The 11,012-nt window shown below is 37.1% G+C and overlaps 1 protein-coding gene across 1 annotated transcript; it reads left to right on the top strand.

Moving 5' to 3' along the window:
* Nucleotides 1-848: 848 nt before the first annotated feature.
* On the top strand, nucleotides 849-5,797 carry LOC129759189 (glycogen [starch] synthase-like). The gene is made up of 3 exons (XM_055756596.1): nucleotides 849-1,002; nucleotides 1,060-1,436; nucleotides 5,789-5,797. Exons 1-3 carry the CDS (start codon nucleotides 879-881, stop codon nucleotides 5,795-5,797), a joined length of 510 nt encoding a protein of 169 aa, XP_055612571.1. The 5' UTR covers nucleotides 849-878.
* Nucleotides 5,798-11,012: the final 5,215 nt, after the last annotated feature.

Raw genomic sequence — 11,012 nt, forward strand, 5'->3', positions numbered from 1 at the left:
ATACCAAAATTTGGTGATATACCTAAAAGTGGCATCATTATGCTCTCGGAACTGGCTTTGAAACGTTGGCTAAACGAGGTATCATTAAGGTTTCAGTGAAACCTGCACTTGGCATAACTAAGGTATTCACATATGGAAATTGAGACCCAAATTTTGGCATTGTACCACCTTTATTCGGGCAAAATGATACCTCATTTTACATTCAAGGCATGATAGCAAAGTTAGGTATTATTTAGCCATAAAAGTCTGCTCGGGCCGCTTTTTTCTGAAAGTATCTGGCAAGCTAAATGTATGGGATCATGGTTTTAAGTATGGCTTTAAGAACCTTGCCTAATACTTTTACTTGAACTTCGTGTTATTCAGATAATTTGACCAAAAAATAGGATTCCATGTGAAAAATTATTAGATTATTCAAACTTCAGATATTAATTTATCCTTATCATTTTAGGTGTAGTTTGGAATACCACGCGCAAATGTAGCCATCGTTTTCCGCTTCAGCGATCTTTCTTTTTCATATGAATAGATACAGCTCTAATCAGCTGATGGGGAAAAACCTAGACACGTTTTCCCCGAAAATCATGGGGGGAAGAGTTTTCACGAATCTCACGTCCTACTCAGTCTTCGATCAGTGATCATAAGAATTCTGCCAAAAATAGCATCTTGTTTTCGCGGTTGTTTTGCTTTCACTGCCTTCTATTTAGCTCCCTCGTACTCCTCTCGTTCCTATGATTCACGATTATCGCCAAATTACGTCTTGCTTGATTGCAGTATCCCAGAAGAACTGCACCACATTTTGGAGCATCACCTTGACCTTGTATTTATAGGTGTTAATTAATTCGTAATTTCGATTGGCACTGTTTGCTTTTGCAGCGCTCAGAATGAGCCGACGATTTTCTCGCGCGGAGTCCGCAACGGATCTGTTGGCGTTCCTGGATCGCGGCTATTCCGCCAACACTGAGAACCGATGGACGTTCGAGGTCGCATGGGAGGTCGCCAACAAAGGTAAGCCTAGTGATTCTTGAACCTTCAATCGTAGTGTTAATTTTCCTATCTTTTTAGTCGGTGGAATTTACACCGTCATCCGGTCGAAGGCTTTCGTGTCCACCGAGGAGCTGGGCGATCAGTACTGCCTGATGGGACCGTACATGGAAGCCTCGGCCAGGACTGAGGTGGAGGCGTGCGAGTTCCCTAGCAATGGTCCTCTGTATCGGGCGGTGACCAACATGCGGAACCAAGGCTACAAGGTGCACTGTGGCCGCTGGCTGGTGGATGGAAATCCGCAGATTATCCTGTTCGATATCGGATCGGCCGCTTGGAAAATGGATAACTACAAACAAGAACTGTGGGAATCGTCCAACGTGGGCATCCCACATCTGGATGTCGAGAGTAATGATGCGGTTATTCTTGGATATACCATTGCCACCTTCATTGATGAGGTAAGTTGATTCGTTCATAAATTTAAAACACATCAAGAGTTAGCATTAGCTAAAACTTTTTTCCTGTTCAATGTTTCATCATATGGTCTCGAATATTCAAGAGTCAAAGGTTGAGCTTTAAGAGCGCTTTAAGTGTATTTTTTCCCGGGCTTTGAAGCATCGGGATCAGGGCCGTAGGAAGAACCGACTCATGGGGGGGGGGGGGGGGGGGGGGGGGGGGGGGGGGTTTGGTGACAAATTTTCACCTATAATTTTTTTCCCCAACAACGCACGAATAAAAAAAAACATATTATATTTCTTACTTAGTACTCATAAATAGTTTTCGTATTAAATCTTAACATAAGAAAAGTGGTCCTTTGCATAAAGGGTGGGCAAAATTTTTTCATTCAACTTTTAGGAACAATTTATGGAATTTTCTTTAATCGATTGTTAAAATTTTTGAATCTGTTTAAGAGTATGCTAAATCAAAGTTATTTGATTTGAGCCTAAAATTAGTTCTTTTTATGGTAGCCTTCAATTTGTTAAAAAAAACTTATTCTAAGGTCAAATCCAACAAGCCTAAGCCTCAAATCTATTTGCAAATACCAAGATTCTAAAATTGATGAAAATAAATAAAATCTTTCAAAAATTAATAGAAGACAAAACATTTTTCGAATCAAGTTTTCTTGATGCACACTTGAACTAATTTTATGATTAAATTTTGAAATTTTGCTTAAAAAACTGCAATATTAATGATGTTAAACAATACACCGAGAAAATTTAGAATTTTGTGCAGATTTTTAGGTGAAGATCAGGCACATGTTTCCTTAACAGGAAATATTTTCCATAATGAAAATCCAGTTCATGATTTTTCTAATATAATTTGGGATATTTTTCATTCAACAAAACTTAGAAGATTAACTCAAATTCTACTTTATATTTGTAATTTTGAAATTTAACTTTGAATATGTTTCCGAATTTCTAAACGATTTCTGAAATGTATAAAATATACGATATCTTAATTTAAATTCTGTAGTGCTGATTTTATGTATGTATGTATGAATGTATGAAAACCCCACCAGTGGCTGATAGGTCTTTCGACCCGAGGCGGTACGGGAAGTCTCAATCGCACATTCAAATATTGTTCATGCTTAACTCATCATATTTGCAGCACAACCAAGGGGTCCGTTACCACTGGTTTGGAACAGGTTTGACTTATCTCACTCCCTTCCAACTGTTCGAAACAAATAAAGAATTCTGAAAAGGTTCTTAAGAAACCTACTCATGATTCTAAATTTGCAGAGATACTCCGGCTGGCTTGAACCCACAATCCATTGTACATCAGTCTTCTGATCGATTGATGCCCTTTCCAACCCCCCGCTGAACCCCATAATAGAGTTAAGCTATTTAAAAATATGAATGTAAAAAATAGTAACACTTTCAACATCTTACCTCTTCACCATATGAAAAGGATACTTAGCTAATAAATCATGATACAGTCTTACCATTTTTGTAGCATTTGGTATGGTATGGTATGGTAAATCGTCATTTACCGAGACCTTCATCCGCCAGCAGACACTCCCTGAATATATCATGCTAATTCGGCCCAACGTTGCCACCTTTAAATCTTACCTCAAATTCCTTCACCATATCAAAATCGTATATCCATTTTACTTCCTTCGACTAGACAATGAAGGTCATTTTATCTTCCATGCAAAAGAAACCTAACTTTCTCGTATTTATTCTAAAGAAAGTTCATAGAAAACTTAGCAAGCCGCAACATGACGTAGCCCGTACAGAGAACCAACAACTAACCACAATATAATATTTTCTCCTGACATCGCCAAACTATCGTTAAATTTCAAATTTCCCGTTTCATGTAATTCTGGATGATTTTCCATTTAATGAATCGTAAATTTATAAAGTTTCATAATTTTAGCAGTTCTAACGAATAGAATGGATTATGAGTTTCTTCCTGACAACTTTTCACGCCATGCGACCAAAACTGCGAAACTTCTAATTATTTCCAAAGACTCCTATCGCTCTTTCACCATTTTCTTCTTCGATTAACGCAGATTACACAACGCACCTCTGAACAATATACCACTTAAGTCATTCTTTACAGACAACGTTAAAAATCGAAACTATTATATTTTAATTATCACTCAGCTTTTCCCGTACATCTGAATGTTTATTTTCGCACATTTCATTTGCCCCTCGTGCAGGCATAATTTGCACTTGTCTCTAGAAAATCTAACTTAATGCGAGCATTATTTCCGCTGGCTACTACTGTTGGAAACATCCGGTCACCGACTGATATCACTTTTATCAATTTCTTAAAACTCTTTTGCATGAAAAAAATCTGTAGTACTGATTTTATCTATATTAAATTTTCAATTATTTATTTTTAATCTCCTTTGTGAATCTGAATTGAAATATAAATTTCAAATGATAGATCTGAATATGAGTTTTCAATTTTGGATCGTCACTTAGAAGCATTAATCGTTTAAATTTTGTGTTAGATTGAAGTTTAAGAACTAAATTATAAAACCAAATCCTTCTTTTCTTCATATTCGGAAAACTATCAATATATTGAAATTGCATATTATTTTCGAAAAACATGATAAAAATTTGATATAAAATGCAAAATCGAATTTGAACCAGGATTTCAAAGCAGCTTTTCATTCCGATTTATTAAATGATTATTCGAACTGAAAATCAAGAATCCTAAACTTGATACAGAATCAGAGATAAGAGAATATCTATTATATAAAATTCTCTTGTAACGGTGTTTGTAGTACTACTCCTCCGAAATGACCCAAACGATTCGAATGAAATTATTTTTAGAATATTCTGTAGCCATGCGAATCGGTTTATATCAAATAAAAACAACACAAAGTCGCATCAATTGTCCGTAATTATTAAATTTGTAGTTTTTTCAATGAAATGGAAGTCATGGCTTCCATTTTTTCGAGATTTTTTTTTCCTTTGGGCGGTTTGTTTTTCGTCTCCAAGGTCGAGGCGTCGCGACCTGACGTCGTTAGAAGATAGTAACCATGGCATAGCATACTGATCAGTGAGAATATTTTGGCGCGTATTTCTCAACCAAGCATATTTTCAATGCAAGGTGTGGCGATATGAAGCCTTGATGTGATTTTTTTTCTACTTGATTCCTAGCTCATTTGTACAGCACATGGTTATGAATGACGCCTAGATGTGACTCAGGTTAACATTTTGCTGATCGAATAAAACATATAATAATTGTTTTGCCAAAATCTGAAATTGAAATGTCAGGCATCCATTTTTAGAGATGGGCGAGGCGTCGCTAGCAAACGTCGTTGCAAGATAATAGTAACCAAAGCATACTGTTCATTGATCGCTGGAAATTTAAAAATTAGTCGCCTATTTCTCAACCAAGTACATATATTTCTTATGCACGTGGGGGCGATATGCAACCTAGAAGTGTTTTTTTTCTTGCTTATTTGTACACAGCATATGGTTATATATAACGCCTAGATGTGACACGGATTGATATTTTATCGATCGAATCAAAACCATATATGTAAACGATTTCAAATATTAAAACCATTTTTAATTCATGTTAATTTAAGTAGTAAATTGTTGTCCAAAAATATGAATTTGGTAAAGATAAATATGAAATAATGTTAAGACACTTTGCGGACGTTTGAAAATAAGAAATTAGGAAGCTTTACATTCAATTTCGTATAATCCAATACGCCTAGAACGCTAGACACATTAACTGAACAAGAATCTATTCAATTCTATTTTGTGTATTTATAAAGGATTTTAACCAACTTGGTCATTCGTCCTCTCAACAAGAGTCTGTTCTTTGAAATAGATTTGATATGATTGAAGTTTTAAAAAGGCCGAATGAACTATTTGATTTTTTTGCAAACGTAAATAGAAGTTATCAATAAAATAATCTACTTTTAAATGACAAAAAGTGAGGATATGCATTTTCTGCAAGAATTTTCAAATAAGAAAGTAGACTAGAGCAAGGGCAAACTATCAACTTTTACAAAAAAATGTATACATTATTTCTTCATCTAAATCATTGTTGGGCAAAAAAAAAAAAAATTTGATTAAATAAACTTAACTCTTTTTTTAAAATCATTCACCAAAAAACTGTTTACTCTTTAAATGTTTGTTTACACACAATTCAAGTACAAACTTAACATGAAAAGTGTGTTTTTGTTTTACTTATTTTGGCTATATAGAAGAGACTTTTGATTCACTTTTTTGTTGAAAAGTTTTTTTTGTGATGGATATTCCAGGGGCAGCAGATTTTTATGATGAACTTTTTATATGACCTGAAAGTGTTAAGAATAATATTAATTCCTGTAATTTCTCAGGTGGAATAAGTGAAAACGCGCCACTTAGCTATGAAACACCTACAATTTAAGAATTTTATCTCCAGAATGGCCAAAAAGGATATCCCGAGTGTTGAATCTGAAGCGGATATTCAAAATTATTATAAAGGTCTTTGTAAATCAAGGTCTTTTGGTTGAACAGCATTCAGTGAAATTGAAGTACTAAGCATTAATCTATTCCGGAGAAAAACTTAGGATATAGCAGCAATGAAAGTTGATAAAACAGACGAACAAGAACAAGTATTAAATTAATTTAAAAGTCTTTTCACTGACGCATCTGAAAAAGACCTATGTGTTTTCACTTGCCCCAATAAATGGGACAAATGTATACTTCGGTATTTCTTTTTGTCAACATAACTAACTTTTTTTTTTTGAAAAAATACCTTTTTTTCAGAGAATATGAAAATTGAACTGTGGTGATATTCTTAAGGATTTAACCGGTGTTTCATTTTTGAAAATTAAGATTTACAGTAAAAAAGACACATAATTTTTATTAGGGTTTATAATTTCCAGGAATCAAAATGAACTCATGAAACCATCGATGCCTGAACAGATTATTTCTTTTCGATCTATTAAATCTAAAAAAACCTGCTTCTCAATTGAATGTTATTAAATCTTCAAAATATAACAAAATCCTAAAAGAAATCGCAGATCACCACCAATAATGTTCAGGAAATTTTGAAATCAGAACTGCTTCAATTAAGATCTTTAAAATAATGGGTGAATATATCTAAACACATGTTTCCCTCTTTTCAAAACCAATCGTTTCTTTGTTCAAAGTTCAAAGGAATTAAAGGAATTAATTTGCATTTCTTGCTTGAATAAAAAAAAGGAATTTGCAATACGCAAAATCGCCAGATTTAATGCCATGACAAGTGCTGTTTGGGAACACTTTAAGTTGAAATGTGTAAAGTCTATAACTTAAGTACCAGGCGAATCTTTTTGGAAATGATTTTGGTGAAAATATGGATTTTAATTCAAACTGCTTCGAAGGATGAGGATGGTGAATAAAAAGCTGTTTGAAAATGGTTAGTAAAAAAATTTTTCTTATGTTTTTTTATTTATTCAGCTCTAAAAAATACACCATCCAAAGCTAATTGGGAGCTGAAAGCACTGCGTTAGGCAAAATATTCGGCAATTACTCCAAAAATTGTCCCGATTTCAGCAAATGAAACGCACATATGTATTATCAACATGCAGTTATTTATTGAACAAGCTGCAAAAATTGGATTTTAAAAGACCCGTTGAGTTTAAATTCTTTGGTTTAATTTTGATTGAATTGAGCGGGAAGATTCGAGTAAAGGGAAAGAAGGGAAATGTAAAGAAAACCAGGAAAATAGAAAATGGACGCCAAATTGAACATGGTAAGACGAAGTTTACCGGGTCTGCTAGTGTAGAAATAAAATTTTAGTTATGAAAATATAGAATCAGAACCTCTAAAATGGGTTAAATTTTCATGATAAGTTGCCAGATTGCCGGTTTTAACCGAGTTGGCCCGTAAAATTAATATGAAATTCGGAAAAAAATCCGACCCGACACGGTTGCCCCGGATTTCATTCGAAAAGCTCAGATTAATCCCTGATTTGTTCTCATTTTCATTCTCAAATTAAGCTTAAAAAACCAAATTGTGTTTTAAATTTTTATAATTAATGCGTCTCAAATTTTTGGTGCAAGTTTCAAAAAATAATCATGAAAGATTTTTTTTCAAATTCTTTCTTGATTTTTGATGTGAAATTCCTAAGTTCTAACAGAAATAGCCCGGTTTTGCTTGTATTTAAGTCACCAATTTTAAATCAAATACCCGAATTCTGCAAGGTTTTTAAATAGAACAGCCCGGATACGTGCTGAATAATTTTTGACAACCTTATTCTATGAACAAGTGAGAAAATCATGAAAAACTTTAGCAGAATTTTGTACTTGGGATGGGTTTTTGAGGTATTGGCGTTAGTATTTAGTCAAGATTGTTGCTCTTTAAAATCTTTGCTCTATTATCAAAATTTGTTGATAAATTTAAAATTTTGAGTGGAGATTACAATACCTTGCTTGCTTTTTTGGACCCTCATGGGGGGGGGGGGGGGGGGTTTCTCAACTTGTTGCCCAGTTACCATGAAACTGGAGGGATTTGCTGTGTTGATCTCCATCGACTTGGTCTTTCCGACATTTACTTTGGGACCTGCTGCGTTGGAACTTTCGGTGAGGTCGTCGAGTTTGCTCTGCATGTCCGGTTGTGTTTGGGTGAGCAAAACAATATCGTCAGCCAGGTCAAGGTCGTTCAGTTTCTCGATTGTTGAAGGATTCCACGGCAATCCTCGGTTCGGTGCACAGTCAATCGATCCAGTCAGAATCTCATCCATTACGATTAGAAATAGTAGCGGTGATAAAAATCATCCTTGTCTCACTCCAGCAGTTACCGGATGGGTTCGAACAAGACACCGTCGTGCAAGACCTTGCACGAAAATGCCCCGTACTGTGCTTCGATGAGATGGACTAGTTTCTCTGGGACCCCTCGTCGCCTTAGAGCCGCCCAGATGTTTTCATGGTTAAGTCGGTCGAATGCTTTTTCGAAATCAACGAACACCAGCAGAAGAGAGTCCTGGAGTTCGTTGATTTTTAGCAGTATGATTCGTAGCGTTGTGATGTGGTCCACACATGACCGTCCGGATCGGAATCCAGCTTGTTGCCGTCGGAGTGTAGCGTCGATTTTCTCCTGGATCCTGTTCAGGATCACTTTGCAGAGTACTTTGAGGGTTGTATAAATCAACGTTATGCCTCGCCAGTTACCGCACTCTGTCAGGTCTCCTTTCTTCAGGACCTTTACGAGGATACCCTGCGAGAAAAGCCAGGATATCTCCATTCTAGATCTTCATGTGAATGCTCTATCCGAAGCTAGATTGCAACATCCTTCATCTGGTGTAATTTTCCTTGGTGATTTTAACCAACCTCAATAATTGTGGATCCCTGGTCAAGGCAACAACTTGTTGATCGATCCTTCATCGGTGATAAGTAGGGCAAGTGCCTCTTTAGTGGATGGAACTATTTTGAATGGAATGCATCAACGTAATGGTGTACGGAACCTTCACAATCGAACGCTGGATTTAGTCTTCACCGATGAGTCCATCTTGATCAGCACCATCATCGAGGCCAATGAAGTTGTTGTCCCCATAGACGTGCATCATCCTCCGGTTGAATTCGATATATCATTTCCGAATCCTGTAGCTTTTATTGAGGACTTCGACGCATCCGCTCGTGACTTCCGTCGTGCTGATTATGAGGTATTGAACCGAGCGTTATCCGAGATTGACTGGACGAATCTTCAAAGATGTGCTGATGTAGATATGGCTGTGAGTACATTCTGCTCCATTATGAGTGAAGTCTTCGATAATTCTGTACCACTGGTAAGACCTCCTCTCAGACCTCCTTGGACAAATAATCGCCTAAAACAGCTAAAACATATTCGATCGAAATGGCTACGACTGTTTAGTAGCTCCCGCTGCCCGTTTTTAAAAACAAAATTGAATGATGCTACCAGAAGATATCGGATCTACAATCGCCTTTGCTATCGTCGCTATTTAGATCGCACACAATCTAACCTTCGCCGTAATCCCAAAGCGTTCTGGAAGTTCGTTAACACCAAAAGGAAGGAGTCTGGTCTACCTGCGGTGCTTCATTTAAAAGACAGAACAGCCAAATCTTCCGCCGAGAAATGTAACCTCTTTGCCAACCACTTTTCCAGTGTTTTCCCGATACAATCGTTAAGTACAGACGAAATCAATGCAGCGGTAACATTATTACCCAGAGATGTGTTAGACCTTGACGTCTTCGCTATTACCGAAGAAATGGTTATTGATGCTATCAAAAATTTGAAGTTTTCTACCTCAACCGTAAAGATGGCATACCTTCGTGCATTTTAAAAAGGTGTAGCGCCGTACTGGTAAAGCCACTCACTCACATATTCAACCTGTCCTTCGAACAACAAAAAATTTCCTGCCATCTGGAAGAGATCATTCATGAGCCCTATCTTAAAAAAGGTGACAAACAGGATGTGCGTAATTACCGAGGTGTCACATCGCTAGCTGCCTGCTCAAAGGTTTTGGAGAGGATCGTCAACGATGTAATGTTTTCTTCGTGCCGGAGTTGGATTTCTGAAAACCAGCATGGGTTTTTTCCCAAAAGATCAGTAACCTCAAACCTTGCAGTTTTCACATCATTCTGTTTATCCAATATCGATGGCGGCAAGCAAATTGATGCCATATATACTGACATTACTGCCGCGTTTGATTCAGTGAATCACGCAATTTTGCTCAAGAAACTACAAACATTTAGGATTTTCCGAAAGACTGTGTGTATGGATTAGGAGCTACCTAACCAACCGTCGTTTAGCTGTCAGAATCGGCTCCGCTGAATCAATCGACTTCATTCCAACTTCAGGGGTACCACAAGGCAGTAATTTGGGCCCATTACTGTTTACGCTGTTCTGCAACGATATTAACATGCTTCTTGTTGGATGTGGAGTACTCCTGTATGCGGATGATCTGAAAATATTTCTGACTATAAACAGCCTTACTGATTGCCATAAATTACAACAATACCTCGATACAGTAGTGAACTGGTGTGCAGCCAACCTTCTAGTTTTGAGTGTTGCTAAGTGTTGTATCATAACATTTGGACGCAGGAAACAACCTTTCGTGCACGATTATAATATTCTGGGCGAACAATTGCATCGTGTAGACCAAATTAAAGACCTTGGTGTTATTCTAGACAGTCATATGACTTTCAAGCACCACTACTCTGCAACTATCGAGAAAGCTAACCGGATGCTGGGATTTATCTTACGTTTGAGCAAAGAATTCACTGATCCTGTCTGCCTGCGAGCTCTATACTGCTGTTTGGTTCGTTCAACATTAGAATCTGCAAGCCTAGTGTGGTGGCCATTTGAAGCTGTGTGGATTGCGCGTTTTGAAGCAATTCAAAGAAGATTCGTACGATATGCTCTTCGGGAGTTGCCTTGGGAGAACCCTCTAAACCTGCCACCGTATGCACAGCGTTGTGCTTTACTGGGACTTCACACACTCTCGGATCGTCATGCCATCGGCCAGTCACTGTTCGTGGCGAAGGTTTTACGAAATGAAATCGATTGTTCATGGCTTCTTTCTCGATGTAACATCTATGCCCCTGAAAGATCTCTGCGAAATCGTGACTGGCTTTC

This window comes from Uranotaenia lowii, unplaced genomic scaffold (assembly GCF_029784155.1).
Source record: "Uranotaenia lowii strain MFRU-FL unplaced genomic scaffold, ASM2978415v1 HiC_scaffold_1190, whole genome shotgun sequence".
Lineage (NCBI taxonomy): Eukaryota > Metazoa > Arthropoda > Insecta > Diptera > Culicidae > Uranotaenia > Uranotaenia lowii.